This window comes from Trachurus japonicus, chromosome 21 (assembly GCF_045865225.1).
Source record: "Trachurus japonicus isolate A0001 chromosome 21, Traja_1.0".
NCBI lineage: Eukaryota > Metazoa > Chordata > Actinopteri > Carangiformes > Carangidae > Trachurus > Trachurus japonicus.
Window position 1 is genome coordinate 2479124 of NC_140927.1, and position 14661 is coordinate 2493784.

Consider the following 14661-nt stretch of genomic DNA (forward strand, 5'->3'; position numbering starts at 1 on the left):
GTGATGATGAATAGTTGTGGAGTATACTTTTTACAATGTTTTTATTTCACTTGCTGTCTTCCTGTCTTTTCTCAGTTGACACTGCCAAAAAGGATGTCGTATTCCTTCTGGACAGTTCAGATGGCACAAGAAATGGCTTCCCTGCCATGCGTGAATTTGTTGAGAGAGCTGTGGAGAAGCTGAATGTTGGACAAAACAGAGACCGTGTCTCAGTGGTCCAGTACAGCAGAGACGCAGAGGTCAATTTCTATCTGAACACTTACACCACGAGAGAGGATGTTGTGGATTCAGTCAGAGGGCTGAGACACAAAGGAGGCAGACCCCTCAACACCGGGGCAGCCCTCCAGTACGTCAGGGACAACGTCTTTACAAACTCCTCCGGGAGTAGGCGCCTGCAAGGCGTTCCACAGATGTTGATCGTGCTGACTGGTGGAAGGTCTTTTGACACTGTAGATGCCCCGGCCTCTGCTCTCAAACAGCAGGGCGTCTCTGTGATTGCTATCGGAACAAGGGGCTCTGACAATAGAGAGCTGCAGAAGATATCGTATGAACCCAGTCTTGCCCTATCAGTGTCTGAGTTCACTGACCTCCCCAGTGTCCAAGAACAGCTCTCCTCAGCAATGAGCACAGTGGTAGTGAGGGCCACGCCGGTGACTCCAACAGTGACTGGTAAGAAATCCACCGACTCTTACATTCCAGGCTCAGGCTAGGAGGCACGATGACATGTAGTAATAGTGTATTGCACTGAGTTCAGGCCATCAGTTTTCCAAAAGGTTGTAGAGTACGTGGTAGAAGTCGAAGTCAGATTCCATCATCTTTAATTCACACACAAAACCGTTGGACAGGTGAAGCTAAAATACTGTATGTCTCACATCTTGTGCTCCCTAGTGGACAAACAGGTGCCGGGAAGGGATGTTGTGTTCTTGCTGGATGGATCGGATGGCACTAGAACTGGATTCCCAGCTATGCGAGACTTTGTGCAAAGAGTAGTAGAGACACTCAGTGTGGATGACAACAAAGACCGTGTCTCAGTGGTTCAGTACAGCAGAGATCCAACTGTCCAGTTCTATCTGAACACGTACACCACAAAGGGCGAGATCCTCGACACTGTCAGAGGTTTGAGGCACAAAGGCGGAAGACCCCTCAACACAGGAGCAGCTCTCCAGCACTTGAGGGATAATGTCTTCACGCCCTCTGCCGGGAGCAGGCGGCTGCAGGGAGTTCCACAGGTCCTGATATTGCTAAGTGGTGGAAGGTCTTTTGACAGTGTGGCCGCACCAGCCTCTGCTCTCAAGCAGCTGGGTGTGTTGACCTTTGCCATTGGAACCAGGGGTTCTGACAGCAGAGAACTGCAGGAGATAGCACACGATCCCAGTTCCGCTCTATCCGTGTCTGAATTCACTGACCTTCCCAGTGTCCAAAAGCAGCTTCAGTCCTCTGTGGAGGCTGTGGTTACTGATGTCACCCCAGAATCACCAACTGTACTTGGTACGTTAACTTGCACGTCCTCTTGCCCCAAGGGCTAAGTGACTTGTTTCACCTGCAGCCAGGGAAAGAAAAATCAGCACGATGTGCGTTTAGCTTCCATGTGTGTATTTGAGGAGAGGCCCTGGTGGGCTTTCCTCCTCCTTAAAGTGGAAGTAGGCCAGTCGTTGTAGTTTCTTTGAAACAAAGAAAAGCAGGGAAGAGAAAGAAAGAGATAGTTCCCCACTTGATGATGGTGATGATGAATAGTTGTGGAGTATACTTTTTACAATGTTTTTATTTCACTTGCTGTCTTCCTGTCTTTTCTCAGTTGACACTGCCAAAAAGGATGTCGTATTCCTTCTGGACAGTTCAGATGGCACAAGAAATGGCTTCCCTGCCATGCGTGAATTTGTTGAGAGAGCTGTGGAGAAGCTGAATGTTGGACAAAACAGAGACCGTGTCTCAGTGGTCCAGTACAGCAGAGACGCAGAGGTCAATTTCTATCTGAACACTTACACCACGAGAGAGGATGTTGTGGATTCAGTCAGAGGGCTGAGACACAAAGGAGGCAGACCCCTCAACACCGGGGCAGCCCTCCAGTACGTCAGGGACAACGTCTTTACAAACTCCTCCGGGAGTAGGCGCCTGCAAGGCGTTCCACAGATGTTGATCGTGCTGACTGGTGGAAGGTCTTTTGACACTGTAGATGCCCCGGCCTCTGCTCTCAAACAGCAGGGCGTCTCTGTGATTGCTATCGGAACAAGGGGCTCTGACAATAGAGAGCTGCAGAAGATATCGTATGAACCCAGTCTTGCCCTATCAGTGTCTGAGTTCACTGACCTCCCCAGTGTCCAAGAACAGCTCTCCTCAGCAATGAGCACAGTGGTAGTGAGGGCCACGCCGGTGACTCCAACAGTGACTGGTAAGAAATCCACCGACTCTTACATTCCAGGCTCAGGCTAGGAGGCACGATGACATGTAGTAATAGTGTATTGCACTGAGTTCAGGCCATCAGTTTTCCAAAAGGTTGTAGAGTACGTGGTAGAAGTCGAAGTCAGATTCCATCATCTTTAATTCACACACAAAACCGTTGGACAGGTGAAGCTAAAATACTGTATGTCTCACATCTTGTGCTCCCTAGTGGACAAACAGGTGCCGGGAAGGGATGTTGTGTTCTTGCTGGATGGATCGGATGGCACTAGAACTGGATTCCCAGCTATGCGAGACTTTGTGCAAAGAGTAGTAGAGACACTCAGTGTGGATGACAACAAAGACCGTGTCTCAGTGGTTCAGTACAGCAGAGATCCAACTGTCCAGTTCTATCTGAACACGTACACCACAAAGGGCGAGATCCTCGACACTGTCAGAGGTTTGAGGCACAAAGGCGGAAGACCCCTCAACACAGGAGCAGCTCTCCAGCACTTGAGGGATAATGTCTTCACGCCCTCTGCCGGGAGCAGGCGGCTGCAGGGAGTTCCACAGGTCCTGATATTGCTAAGTGGTGGAAGGTCTTTTGACAGTGTGGCCGCACCAGCCTCTGCTCTCAAGCAGCTGGGTGTGTTGACCTTTGCCATTGGAACCAGGGGTTCTGACAGCAGAGAACTGCAGGAGATAGCACACGATCCCGTTCCGCTCTATCCCGTTCCGCTCTATCCGTGTCTGAATTCACTGACCTTCCCAGTGTCCAAAAGCAGCTTCAGTCCTCTGTGGAGGCTGTGGTTACTGATGTCACCCCAGAATCACCAACTGTACTTGGTACGTTAACTTGCACGTCCTCTTGCCCCAAGGGCTAAGTGACTTGTTTCACCTGCAGCCAGGGAAAGAAAAATCAGCACGATGTGCGTTTAGCTTCCATGTGTGTATTTGAGGAGAGGCCCTGGTGGGCTTTCCTCCTCCTTAAAGTGGAAGTAGGCCAGTCATTGTAGTTTCTTTGAAACAAAGAAAAGCAGGGAAGAGAAAGAAAGAGATAGTTCCCCACTTGATGATGGTGATGATGAATAGTTGTGGAGTATACTTTTTACAATGTTTTTATTTCACTTGCTGTCTTCCTGTCTTTTCTCAGTTGACACTGCCAAAAAGGATGTCGTATTCCTTCTGGACAGTTCAGATGGCACAAGAAATGGCTTCCCTGCCATGCGTGAATTTGTTGAGAGAGCTGTGGAGAAGCTGAATGTTGGACAAAACAGAGACCGTGTCTCAGTGGTCCAGTACAGCAGAGACGCAGAGGTCAATTTCTATCTGAACACTTACACCACGAGAGAGGATGTTGTGGATTCAGTCAGAGGGCTGAGACACAAAGGAGGCAGACCCCTCAACACCGGGGCAGCCCTCCAGTACGTCAGGGACAACGTCTTTACAAACTCCTCCGGGAGTAGGCGCCTGCAAGGCGTTCCACAGATGTTGATCGTGCTGACTGGTGGAAGGTCTTTTGACACTGTAGATGCCCCGGCCTCTGCTCTCAAACAGCAGGGCGTCTCTGTGATTGCTATCGGAACAAGGGGCTCTGACAATAGAGAGCTGCAGAAGATATCGTATGAACCCAGTCTTGCCCTATCAGTGTCTGAGTTCACTGACCTCCCCAGTGTCCAAGAACAGCTCTCCTCAGCAATGAGCACAGTGGTAGTGAGGGCCACGCCGGTGACTCCAACAGTGACTGGTAAGAAATCCACCGACTCTTACATTCCAGGCTCAGGCTAGGAGGCACGATGACATGTAGTAATAGTGTATTGCACTGAGTTCAGGCCATCAGTTTTCCAAAAGGTTGTAGAGTACGTGGTAGAAGTCGAAGTCAGATTCCATCATCTTTAATTCACACACAAAACCGTTGGACAGGTGAAGCTAAAATATGTCTCACATCTTGTGCTCCCTAGTGGACAAACAGGTGCCGGGAAGGGATGTTGTGTTCTTGCTGGATGGATCGGATGGCACTAGAACTGGATTCCCAGCTATGCGAGACTTTGTGCAAAGAGTAGTAGAGACACTCAGTGTGGATGACAACAAAGACCGTGTCTCAGTGGTTCAGTACAGCAGAGATCCAACTGTCCAGTTCTATCTGAACACGTACACCACAAAGGGCGAGATCCTCGACACTGTCAGAGGTTTGAGGCACAAAGGCGGAAGACCCCTCAACACAGGAGCAGCTCTCCAGCACTTGAGGGATAATGTCTTCACGCCCTCTGCCGGGAGCAGGCGGCTGCAGGGAGTTCCACAGGTCCTGATATTGCTAAGTGGTGGAAGGTCTTTTGACAGTGTGGCCGCACCAGCCTCTGCTCTCAAGCAGCTGGGTGTGTTGACCTTTGCCATTGGAACCAGGGGTTCTGACAGCAGAGAACTGCAGGAGATAGCACACGATCCCAGTTCCGCTCTATCCGTGTCTGAATTCACTGACCTTCCCAGTGTCCAAAAGCAGCTTCAGTCCTCTGTGGAGGCTGTGGTTACTGATGTCACCCCAGAATCACCAACTGTACTTGGTACGTTAACTTGCACGTCCTCTTGCCCCAAGGGCTAAGTGACTTGTTTCACCTGCAGCCAGGGAAAGAAAAATCAGCACTATGTATGCTTAGCTTCCATGTGTGTATTTGAGGAGAGGCCCTGGTGGGCTTTTCTCCTCCTTAAAGTGGAAGTAGGCCAGTCATTGTAGTTCCTTTGAAACAAAGAAAAGCAGGGAAGAGAAAGAAAGAGATAGTTCCCCACTTGATGATGGTGATGATGAATAGTTGTGGAGTATACTTTTTACAATGTTTTTATTTCACTTGCTGTCTTCCTGTCTTTTCTCAGTTGACACTGCCAAAAAGGATGTCGTATTCCTTCTGGACAGTTCAGATGGCACAAGAAATGGCTTCCCTGCCATGCGTGAATTTGTTGAGAGAGCTGTGGAGAAGCTGAATGTTGGACAAAACAGAGACCGTGTCTCAGTGGTCCAGTACAGCAGAGACGCAGAGGTCAATTTCTATCTGAACACTTACACCACGAGAGAGGATGTTGTGGATTCAGTCAGAGGGCTGAGACACAAAGGAGGCAGACCCCTCAACACCGGGGCAGCCCTCCAGTACGTCAGGGACAACGTCTTTACAAACTCCTCCGGGAGTAGGCGCCTGCAAGGCGTTCCACAGATGTTGATCGTGCTGACTGGTGGAAGGTCTTTTGACACTGTAGATGCCCCGGCCTCTGCTCTCAAACAGCAGGGCGTCTCTGTGATTGCTATCGGAACAAGGGGCTCTGACAATAGAGAGCTGCAGAAGATATCGTATGAACCCAGTCTTGCCCTATCAGTGTCTGAGTTCACTGACCTCCCCAGTGTCCAAGAACAGCTCTCCTCAGCAATGAGCACAGTGGTAGTGAGGGCCACGCCGGTGACTCCAACAGTGACTGGTAAGAAATCCACCGACTCTTACATTCCAGGCTCAGGCTAGGAGGCACGATGACATGTAGTAATAGTTCATTGCACTGAGTTCAGGCCATCAGTTTTCCAAAAGGTTGTAGAGTACGTGGTAGAAGTCGAAGTCAGATTCCATCATCTTTAATTCACACACAAAACCGTTGGACAGGTGAAGCTAAAATATGTCTCACATCTTGTGCTCCCTAGTGGACAAACAGGTGCCGGGAAGGGATGTTGTGTTCTTGCTGGATGGATCGGATGGCACTAGAACTGGATTCCCAGCTATGCGAGACTTTGTGCAAAGAGTAGTAGAGACACTCAGTGTGGATGACAACAAAGACCGTGTCTCAGTGGTTCAGTACAGCAGAGATCCAACTGTCCAGTTCTATCTGAACACGTACACCACAAAGGGCGAGATCCTCGACACTGTCAGAGGTTTGAGGCACAAAGGCGGAAGACCCCTCAACACAGGAGCAGCTCTCCAGCACTTGAGGGATAATGTCTTCACGCCCTCTGCCGGGAGCAGGCGGCTGCAGGGAGTTCCACAGGTCCTGATATTGCTAAGTGGTGGAAGGTCTTTTGACAGTGTGGCCGCACCAGCCTCTGCTCTCAAACAGCTGGGTGTGTTGACCTTTGCCATTGGAACCAGGGGTTCTGACAGCAGAGAACTACAGGAGATCACCCACAATCCCAGTTCCGCTCTATCCGTGTCTGAATTCACAGACCTTCCCAGTGTCCAAAATCAGCTTCAGTCCTCTGTGGAGGCTGTGGTTACTGATGTCACCCCAGAATCACCAACTGTACTTGGTACGTTAACTTGCACGTCCTCTTGCCCCAAGGGCTAAGTGACTTGTTTCACCTGCAGCCAGGGAAAGAAAAATCAGCACGATGTATGCTTAGCTTCCATGTGTGTATTTGAGGAGAGGCCCTGGTGGGCCTTTCTCCTCTTCAAAGTGGAAGTAGGCCAGTCATCGTAGTTCCATTGAAACAAAGAAAAGCAGGGAAGAGAAAGAAAGAGATAGTTCCCCACTTGATGGAGGTGATGATGAATAGTTGTGGAGTATACTTTTGACAATGTTTATTTTTCCTGTCATTTCTCAGTTGACACTGCCAAAAAGGATGTCGTATTCCTTCTGGACAGTTCAGATGGCACAAGAAATGGCTTCCCTGCCATGCGTGAATTTGTTGAGAGAGCTGTGGAGAAGCTGAATGTTGGACAAAACAGAGACCGTGTCTCAGTGGTCCAGTACAGCAGAGACGCAGAGGTCAATTTCTATCTGAACACTTACACCACGAGAGAGGATGTTGTGGATTCAGTCAGAGGGCTGAGACACAAAGGAGGCAGACCCCTCAACACCGGGGCAGCCCTCCAGTACGTCAGGGACAACGTCTTTACAAACTCCTCCGGGAGTAGGCGCCTGCAAGGCGTTCCACAGATGTTGATCGTGCTGACTGGTGGAAGGTCTTTTGACACTGTAGATGCCCCGGCCTCTGCTCTCAAACAGCAGGGCGTCTCTGTGATTGCTATCGGAACAAGGGGCTCTGACAATAGAGAGCTGCAGAAGATATCGTATGAACCCAGTCTTGCCCTATCAGTGTCTGAGTTCACTGACCTCCCCAGTGTCCAAGAACAGCTCTCCTCAGCAATGAGCACAGTGGTAGTGAGGGTCACACCATTGACACCAACTGTGACCGGTAAGAAATTCACCGACTCTAACATTCCAGGCTCAGGCTAGGAGGCACGATGACATGTAGTAATAGTGTATTGCACTGAGTTCAGGCCATCAGTCAGTTTTCCAAAAGGTTGTAGAGTACGTGGTAGAAGTCGAAGTCAGATTCCATCATCTTTAATTCACACACAAAACCGTTGGACAGGTGAAGCTAAAATATGTCTCACATCTTGTGCTCCCTAGTGGACAAACAGGTGCCGGGAAGGGATGTTGTGTTCTTGCTGGATGGATCGGATGGCACTAGAACTGGATTCCCAGCTATGCGAGACTTTGTGCAAAGAGTAGTAGAGACACTCAGTGTGGATGACAACAAAGACCGTGTCTCAGTGGTTCAGTACAGCAGAGATCCAACTGTCCAGTTCTATCTGAACACGTACACCACAAAGGGCGAGATCCTCGACACTGTCAGAGGTTTGAGGCACAAAGGCGGAAGACCCCTCAACACAGGAGCAGCTCTCCAGCACTTGAGGGATAATGTCTTCACGCCCTCTGCCGGGAGCAGGCGGCTGCAGGGAGTTCCACAGGTCCTGATATTGCTAAGTGGTGGAAGGTCTTTTGACAGTGTGGCCGCACCAGCCTCTGCTCTCAAGCAGCTGGGTGTGTTGACCTTTGCCATTGGAACCAGGGGTTCTGACAGCAGAGAACTGCAGGAGATAGCACACGATCCCAGTTCCGCTCTATCCGTGTCTGAATTCACTGACCTTCCCAGTGTCCAAAAGCAGCTTCAGTCCTCTGTGGAGGCTGTGGTTACTGATGTCACCCCAGAATCACCAACTGTACTTGGTACGTTAACTTGCACGTCCTCCCGCATCAAGGGCTAATTCAGTTGTTTCACCTACAGCCAGGGAAATAAAAATCAGTGTTATGTATGCTTAGCTTCCATGTGTGTATTTTACAAGAGGCCTTGGTGGGCCTTTCTGCTCTTGAAAGTAGAAGTGGGTTAGTCATCATCGATTCTTTTGAAACAAAGAAAAGCTGGGAAGTGAAAGAAAGAGATAGTACCCAACTTGATGAAGGTTATAATGGTTAGTTGTGGAGTATACTTTTTACAATGTTTTTATTTCACTTGCTGTCTTCCTGTCTTTTCTCAGTTGACACTGCCAAAAAGGATGTCGTATTCCTTCTGGACAGTTCAGATGGCACAAGAAATGGCTTCCCTGCCATGCGTGAATTTGTTGAGAGAGCTGTGGAGAAGCTGAATGTTGGACAAAACAGAGACCGTGTCTCAGTGGTCCAGTACAGCAGAGACGCAGAGGTCAATTTCTATCTGAACACTTACACCACAAGAGAGAATGTTGTGGATTCGGTCAGAGGGCTGAGACACAAAGGAGGCAGACCCCTCAACACCGGGGCGGCCCTCCAGTACGTCAGGGACAATGTCTTTACAAACTCCTCCGGGAGTAGGCGCCTGCAAGGCGTTCCACAGATGTTGATCGTGCTGACTGGTGGAAGGTCTTTTGACACTGTAGATGCCCCGGCCTCTGCTCTCAAACAGCAGGGGATCTCTGTGATTGCCATTGGAACAAGGGGCTCTGACAATAGAGAGCTGCAGAAGATATCGTATGAACCTAGTCTTGCCCTATCAGTGTCTGAGTTCACTGATCTCCCCAGTGTCCAAGAACAGCTCTCCTCAGCAATGAGCACAGTGGTAGTGAGGGTCACGCCATTGACACCAACTGTGACTGGTAAGAAATCCACCGACTCTAACATTCCAAGCTCAGGCTATGAGGCACGGTGACATGTAGTTAAAGTGCTTTGCACTGAGTTCAGGCCAGCCAGATCAGCTTTGACAAATCAGTTTTCCAAAGGTTGTAGAGTGCATGGTAGAAGTCGAAGTCAGATTCCATCATCTTTAATTCACACACAAAACCGTTGGACAGGTGAAGCTAAAATATGTCTCACATCTTGTGCTCCCTAGTGGACAAACAGGTGCCGGGAAGGGATGTTGTGTTCTTGCTGGATGGATCGGATGGCACTAGAACTGGATTCCCAGCTATGCGAGACTTTGTGCAAAGAGTAGTAGAGACACTCAGTGTGGATGACAACAAAGACCGTGTCTCAGTGGTTCAGTACAGCAGAGATCCAACTGTCCAGTTCTATCTGAACACGTACACCACAAAGGGCGAGATCCTCGACACTGTCAGAGGTTTGAGGCACAAAGGCGGAAGACCCCTCAACACAGGAGCAGCTCTCCAGCACTTGAGGGATAATGTCTTCACGCCCTCTGCTGGGAGCAGGCGGCTGCAGGGAGTTCCACAGGTCCTGATATTGCTAAGTGGTGGAAGGTCTTTTGACAGCGTGACTTCACCAGCCTCTGCTCTCAAACAGCTGGGTGTGTTGACCTTTGCCATTGGAACCAGGGGTTCTGACAGCAGAGAACTGCAGGAGATAGCACACGATCCCAGTTCCGCTCTATCCGTGTCTGAATTCACTGACCTTCCCAGTGTCCGAAATCAGCTTCAGTCCTCCATGCAGGCTGTGATTATTGATGTCACCCCAGAATCACCAACTGTACTTGGTACGTTAACTTGCACGTCCTCCCGCATCAAGGGCTAATTCAGTTGTTTCACCTACAGCCAGGGAAATAAAAATCAGTGTGATGTATGCTTAGCTTCCATGTGTGTATTTGACAAGAGGCCTTGGTGGGCCTTTCTGCTCTTCAAAATGGAAGTGGGTTAGTCATCATAGATTCCATTGAAACAAAGAAAAGCTGGGAAGAGAAAGAAAGAGATAGTTCCCAACTTGATGGAGGTTATAATGGTTAGTTGTGGAGTATACTTTTTACAATGTTTTTTTTTCACTTCATGTCTTCCTGTCATTTCTCAGTTGACACTGCCAAAAAGGATGTCGTATTCCTTCTGGATGGTTCAGATGGCACAAGAAATGGGTTCCCTGCCATGCGTGAATTTGTTGAGAGAGTGGTGGAGAAGCTGAATGTTGGACAAAACAGAGACCGTGTCTCAGTGGTTCAGTACAGCAGAGATGCAGAGGTCAATTTCTATCTGAACACTTACACCACGAGAGAGGATGTTGTGGATTCAGTCAGAGGGCTGAGACACAAAGGAGGCAGACCCCTCAACACCGGGGCGGCCCTCCAGTACGTCAGAGACAATGTCTTTACAAACTCCTCCGGGAGTAGGCGCCTGCAAGGCGTTCCACAGATGTTGATCGTGCTGACTGGTGGAAGGTCTTTTGACACTGTAGATGTCCCGGCCTCTGCTCTCAAACAGCAGGGCGTCTCTGTGATTGCCATTGGAACAAGGGGCTCTGACAATAGAGAGCTGCAGAAGATATCGTATGAACCTAGTCTTGCCCTATCAGTGTCTGGGTTCACTGACCTCCCCAGTGTCCAAGAACAGCTCTCCTCAGCAATGAGCACAGTGGTAGTGAGGGTCACGCCATTGACACCAACTGTGACTGGTAAGAAATCCACCGACTCTAACATTCCAAGCTCAGGCTATGAGGCACGGTAACATGTAGTTAAAGTGCTTTGCACTAAGTTCAGGCCAGCCAGATCAGCGTTGACAAATCAGTTTTCCAAAAGGTTGTAGAGTACGTGGTAGAAGTTGAGGTCAGCTTCCATCATCTTTAATTCACACACAAAACCGTTGGACAGATGAAGCTAAAATATGTCTCACATCTTGTGCTCCCTATTAGACAAACAGCTGCCGGGCAGGGATGTTGTGTTCTTGCTGGATGGATCGGATGGCACTAGAACTGGATTCCCTGCTATGCGAGACTTTGTGCAAAGAGTAGTAGAGACACTCAGTGTGGATGACAACAAAGACCGTGTCTCAGTGGTTCAGTACAGCAGAGATCCAACTGTCCAGTTCTATCTGAACACGTACACCACAAAGGGCGAGATCCTCGACACTGTCAGAGGTTTGAGGCACAAAGGCGGAAGACCCCTCAACACAGGAGCAGCTCTCCAGCACTTGAGGGATAATGTCTTCACGCCCTCTGCCGGGAGCAGGCGGCTGCAGGGAGTTCCACAGGTCCTGATATTGCTAAGTGGTGGAAGGTCTTTTGACAGTGTGACTTCACCAGCCTCTGCTCTAAAACAGCTGGGTGTCTTGATCTTTGCCATTGGAACCAGGAGTTCTGACAGCAGAGAACTGCAGGAGATAGCACACGATCCCAGTTCCGCTCTATCCGTGTCTGAATTCACTGATCTTCCCAGTGTCCAAAATCAGCTTCAGTCCTCCATGCAGGCTGTGATTATTGATGTCACCCCAGAATCACCAACTGTACTTGGTACGTTAACTTGCACGTCCTCTTGCCCCAAGGGCTAAGTGAGTTGTTTCACCTACAGCCAGGGAAATAAAAATCAGTGTGATGTATGCTTAGCTTCCATGTGTGTATTTGACAAGAGGCCTTGGTGGGCCTTTCTGCTGTTGAAAGTGGAAGTGGGTTAGTCATCATAGATTCCATTGAAACAAAGAAAAGCTGGGAAGAGAAAGAAAGAGATAGTTCCCAACTTGATGAAGGTTATAATGGTTAGTTGTGGAGTATACTTTTTACAATGTTTTTTTTTCACTTCATGTCTTCCTGTCATTTCTCAGTTGACACTGCCAAAAAGGATGTCGTATTCCTTCTGGATGGTTCAGATGGCACAAGAAATGGGTTCCCTGCCATGCGTGAATTTGTTGAGAGAGTGGTGGAGAAGCTGAATGTTGGACAAAACAGAGACCGTGTCTCAGTGGTTCAGTACAGCAGAGATGCAGAGGTCAATTTCTATCTGAACACTTACACCACAAGAGAGGATGTTGTGGATTCAGTCAGAGGGCTGAGACACAAAGGAGGCAGACCCCTCAACACCGGGGCGGCCCTCCAGTACGTCAGAGACAATGTCTTTACAAACTCCTCCGGGAGTAGGCGCCTGCAAGGCGTTCCACAGATGTTGATCGTGCTGACTGGTGGAAGGTCTTTTGACACTGTAGATGTCCCGGCCTCTGTTCTCAAACAGCAGGGCGTCTCTGTGATTGCCATTGGAACAAGGGGCTCTGACAATAGAGAGCTGCAGAAGATATCGTATGAACCTAGTCTTGCCCTATCAGTGTCTGAGTTCACTGACCTCCCCAGTGTCCAAGAACAGCTCTCCTCAGCAATGAGCACAGTGGTAGTGAGGGTCACGCCATTGACACCAACTGTGACTGGTAAGAAATCCACCGACTCTAACATTCCAAGCTCAGGCTATGAGGCACGGTAACATGTAGTTAAAGTGCTTTGCACTAAGTTCAGGCCAGCCAGATCAGTGTTGACAAATCAGTTTTCTAAAAGGTTGTAGAGTACGTGGTAGAAGTTGAGGTCAGCTTCCATCATCTTTAATTCACACACAAAACCGTTGGACAGATGAAGCTAAAATATGTCTCACATCTTGTGCTCCCTAGTAGACAAACAGCTGTCGGGCAGGGATGTTGTGTTCTTGCTGGATGGATCGGATGGCACTAGAACTGGATTCCCTGCTATGCGAGACTTTGTGCAAAGAGTAGTAGAGACACTCAGTGTGGATGACAACAAAGACCGTGTCTCAGTGGTTCAGTACAGCAGAGATCCAACTGTCCAGTTCTATCTGAACACGTACACCACAAAGGGCGAGATCCTCGACACTGTCAGAGGTTTGAGGCACAAAGGCGGAAGACCCCTCAACACAGGAGCAGCTCTCCAGCACTTGAGGGATAATGTCTTCACGCCCTCTGCCGGGAGCAGGCGGCTGCAGGGAGTTCCACAGGTCCTGATATTGCTAAGTGGTGGAAGGTCTTTTGACAGCGTGACTTCACCAGCCTCTGCTCTAAAACAGCTGGGTGTCTTGATCTTTGCCATTGGAACCAGGAGTTCTGACAGCAGAGAACTGCAGGAGATAGCACACGATCCCAGTTACGCTCTATCCGTGTCTGAATTCACTGATCTTCCCAGTGTCCAAAATCAGCTTCAGTCCTCCATGCAGGCTGTGATTATTGATTTCACCCCAGAATCACCAACTGTACTTGGTACGTTAACTTGCACGTCCTCTTGCCCCAAGGGCTAAGTGAGTTGTTTCACCTACAGCCAGGGAAATAAAAATCAGTGTGATGTATGCTTAGCTTCCATGTGTGTATTTGACAAGAGGCCTTGGTGGGCCTTTCTGCTGTTGAAAGTGGAAGTGGGTTAGTCATCATGAATTCTTTTGAAACAAAGAAAAGCTGGGAAGTGAAAGAAAGAGATAGTTCCCAACTTGATGAAGGTTATAATGGTTAGTTGTGGAGTATACTTTTGACAATGTTTTTTTTTCCTGTCATTTCTCAGTTGACACTGCCAAAAAGGATGTCGTATTCCTTCTGGATGGTTCAGATGGCACAAGAAATGGGTTCCCTGCCATGCGTGAATTTGTTGAGAGAGTTGTGGAGAACCTGAATGTTGGACAAAACAGAGACCGTGTCTCAGTGGTCCAGTACAGCAGAGACGCAGAGGTCAATTTCTATCTGAACACTTACGCCACAAGAGAGAATGTTGTGGATTCGGTCAGAGGGCTGAGACACAAAGGAGGCAGACCCCTCAACACCGGGGCGGCCCTCCAGTACGTCAGGGACAATGTCTTTACAAACTCCTCCGGGAGTAGGCGTCTCCAAGGCGTTCCACAGATGTTGATCGTGCTGACTGGTGGAAGGTCTTTTGACACTGTAGATACCCCGGCCTCTGCTCTCAAACAGCAGGGCGTCTCTGTGATTGTCATTGGAACAAGGGGCTCTGACAATAGAGAGCTGCAGAAGATATCGTATGAACCTAGTCTTGCCCTATCAGTGTCTGAGTTCACTGACCTCCCCAGTGTCCAAGAACAGCTCTCCTCAGCAATGAGCACAGTGGTAGTGAGGGTCACGCCATTGACACCAACTGTGACTGGTAAGAAATCCACCGACTCTAACATTCCAAGCTCAGGTTATGAGGCACGGTGACATGTAGTTAAAGTGCTTTGCACTAAGTTCAGGCCAGCCAGATCAGTGTTAACAAATCAGTTCTCCAAAGGTTGTAGAGTGCGTGGTAGAAATTGAGGTCAGCTTCCATAATCTTTAATTCACACACAAAACCGTTGGACAGATGAAGCTAAAA

General features: G+C 49.0%; 12 protein-coding genes and 1 pseudogene across 12 annotated transcripts; all 13 read left to right on the forward strand.

The window, feature by feature from the left end:
- The first annotated feature begins 73 nt into the window (after positions 1-73).
- LOC146964635 (collagen alpha-3(VI) chain-like) lies at positions 74-710 on the forward strand. Its single transcript, XM_085766461.1, has one exon. It carries the CDS (start codon positions 147-149, stop codon positions 708-710), a length of 564 nt encoding a protein of 187 aa, XP_085622587.1. The 5' UTR covers positions 74-146.
- A 153-nt stretch (positions 711-863) lies between these two features.
- LOC146964636 (collagen alpha-1(XII) chain-like) lies at positions 864-1655 on the forward strand. The gene has a single exon (XM_085765948.1). It carries the CDS (start codon positions 864-866, stop codon positions 1524-1526), a length of 663 nt encoding a protein of 220 aa, XP_085622074.1. The 3' UTR covers positions 1527-1655.
- A 138-nt stretch (positions 1656-1793) lies between these two features.
- Positions 1794-2430, forward strand: LOC146964637 (collagen alpha-3(VI) chain-like). The gene has a single exon (XM_085766462.1). The coding sequence runs from the start codon at positions 1867-1869 to the stop codon at positions 2428-2430; it is 564 nt and encodes a 187-aa protein (XP_085622588.1). The 5' UTR covers positions 1794-1866.
- A 153-nt stretch (positions 2431-2583) lies between these two features.
- LOC146964638 (collagen alpha-1(XII) chain-like) lies at positions 2584-3367 on the forward strand (annotated as a pseudogene).
- A 160-nt stretch (positions 3368-3527) lies between these two features.
- LOC146964639 (collagen alpha-3(VI) chain-like) lies at positions 3528-4164 on the forward strand. Its single transcript, XM_085766463.1, has one exon. The coding sequence runs from the start codon at positions 3601-3603 to the stop codon at positions 4162-4164; it is 564 nt and encodes a 187-aa protein (XP_085622589.1). The 5' UTR covers positions 3528-3600.
- A 148-nt stretch (positions 4165-4312) lies between these two features.
- Positions 4313-5008, forward strand: LOC146964640 (collagen alpha-1(XII) chain-like). The gene has a single exon (XM_085765960.1). It carries the CDS (start codon positions 4313-4315, stop codon positions 4973-4975), a length of 663 nt encoding a protein of 220 aa, XP_085622086.1. The 3' UTR covers positions 4976-5008.
- A 234-nt stretch (positions 5009-5242) lies between these two features.
- Positions 5243-6690, forward strand: LOC146964641 (collagen alpha-3(VI) chain-like). Its single transcript, XM_085766464.1, has 2 exons — positions 5243-5874; positions 6053-6690. Exons 1-2 carry the CDS (start codon positions 5316-5318, stop codon positions 6688-6690), a joined length of 1197 nt encoding a protein of 398 aa, XP_085622590.1. The 5' UTR covers positions 5243-5315.
- Positions 6691-6945: 255 nt separating this feature from the next.
- LOC146964642 (collagen alpha-3(VI) chain-like) lies at positions 6946-8396 on the forward strand. Its single transcript, XM_085766465.1, has 2 exons — positions 6946-7576; positions 7759-8396. Exons 1-2 carry the CDS (start codon positions 7018-7020, stop codon positions 8394-8396), a joined length of 1197 nt encoding a protein of 398 aa, XP_085622591.1. The 5' UTR covers positions 6946-7017.
- Positions 8397-8671: 275 nt separating this feature from the next.
- On the forward strand, positions 8672-9313 carry LOC146964643 (collagen alpha-1(XII) chain-like). Its single transcript, XM_085766466.1, has one exon. It carries the CDS (start codon positions 8738-8740, stop codon positions 9311-9313), a length of 576 nt encoding a protein of 191 aa, XP_085622592.1. The 5' UTR covers positions 8672-8737.
- A 155-nt stretch (positions 9314-9468) lies between these two features.
- LOC146964644 (collagen alpha-1(XII) chain-like) lies at positions 9469-10131 on the forward strand. Its single transcript, XM_085766468.1, has one exon. The coding sequence runs from the start codon at positions 9469-9471 to the stop codon at positions 10129-10131; it is 663 nt and encodes a 220-aa protein (XP_085622594.1).
- A 286-nt stretch (positions 10132-10417) lies between these two features.
- LOC146964645 (collagen alpha-3(VI) chain-like) lies at positions 10418-11867 on the forward strand. The gene is made up of 2 exons (XM_085766469.1): positions 10418-11044; positions 11327-11867. The coding sequence occupies exons 1-2, from the start codon at positions 10473-10475 to the stop codon at positions 11865-11867; spliced, it is 1113 nt and encodes a 370-aa protein (XP_085622595.1). The 5' UTR covers positions 10418-10472.
- Positions 11868-12136: 269 nt separating this feature from the next.
- Positions 12137-13603, forward strand: LOC146964646 (collagen alpha-3(VI) chain-like). Its single transcript, XM_085766470.1, has 2 exons — positions 12137-12780; positions 13063-13603. The coding sequence occupies exons 1-2, from the start codon at positions 12209-12211 to the stop codon at positions 13601-13603; spliced, it is 1113 nt and encodes a 370-aa protein (XP_085622596.1). The 5' UTR covers positions 12137-12208.
- Positions 13604-13877: 274 nt separating this feature from the next.
- LOC146964647 (collagen alpha-3(VI) chain-like) lies at positions 13878-14507 on the forward strand. Its single transcript, XM_085766471.1, has one exon. The coding sequence runs from the start codon at positions 13932-13934 to the stop codon at positions 14505-14507; it is 576 nt and encodes a 191-aa protein (XP_085622597.1). The 5' UTR covers positions 13878-13931.
- The last annotated feature ends 154 nt before the right edge of the window (positions 14508-14661 follow it).

Coding starts and splice junctions, on each gene's coding strand:
- LOC146964641 (XM_085766464.1), top strand. CDS start 5,316: ATGCGTGAATTTGTTGAGAGAGCTGTGGAGAAGCTGAATGTTGGACAA. Junction 5,875..6,052: donor CTCTTACATTCCAGGCTCAG/GCTAGGAGGCAC, acceptor TGTGCTCCCTAG/TGGACAAACAGGTGCCGGGA.
- LOC146964637 (XM_085766462.1), top strand. CDS start 1,867: ATGCGTGAATTTGTTGAGAGAGCTGTGGAGAAGCTGAATGTTGGACAA.
- LOC146964642 (XM_085766465.1), top strand. CDS start 7,018: ATGCGTGAATTTGTTGAGAGAGCTGTGGAGAAGCTGAATGTTGGACAA. Junction 7,577..7,758: donor CTCTAACATTCCAGGCTCAG/GCTAGGAGGCAC, acceptor TGTGCTCCCTAG/TGGACAAACAGGTGCCGGGA.
- LOC146964640 (XM_085765960.1), top strand. CDS start 4,313: ATGTCTCACATCTTGTGCTCCCTAGTGGACAAACAGGTGCCGGGAAGG.
- LOC146964643 (XM_085766466.1), top strand. CDS start 8,738: ATGCGTGAATTTGTTGAGAGAGCTGTGGAGAAGCTGAATGTTGGACAA.
- LOC146964639 (XM_085766463.1), top strand. CDS start 3,601: ATGCGTGAATTTGTTGAGAGAGCTGTGGAGAAGCTGAATGTTGGACAA.
- LOC146964647 (XM_085766471.1), top strand. CDS start 13,932: ATGCGTGAATTTGTTGAGAGAGTTGTGGAGAACCTGAATGTTGGACAA.
- LOC146964635 (XM_085766461.1), top strand. CDS start 147: ATGCGTGAATTTGTTGAGAGAGCTGTGGAGAAGCTGAATGTTGGACAA.
- LOC146964644 (XM_085766468.1), top strand. CDS start 9,469: ATGTCTCACATCTTGTGCTCCCTAGTGGACAAACAGGTGCCGGGAAGG.
- LOC146964646 (XM_085766470.1), top strand. CDS start 12,209: ATGCGTGAATTTGTTGAGAGAGTGGTGGAGAAGCTGAATGTTGGACAA. Junction 12,781..13,062: donor AGCTCAGGCTATGAGGCACG/GTAACATGTAGT, acceptor CTTTGTGCAAAG/AGTAGTAGAGACACTCAGTG.
- LOC146964636 (XM_085765948.1), top strand. CDS start 864: ATGTCTCACATCTTGTGCTCCCTAGTGGACAAACAGGTGCCGGGAAGG.
- LOC146964645 (XM_085766469.1), top strand. CDS start 10,473: ATGCGTGAATTTGTTGAGAGAGTGGTGGAGAAGCTGAATGTTGGACAA. Junction 11,045..11,326: donor AGCTCAGGCTATGAGGCACG/GTAACATGTAGT, acceptor CTTTGTGCAAAG/AGTAGTAGAGACACTCAGTG.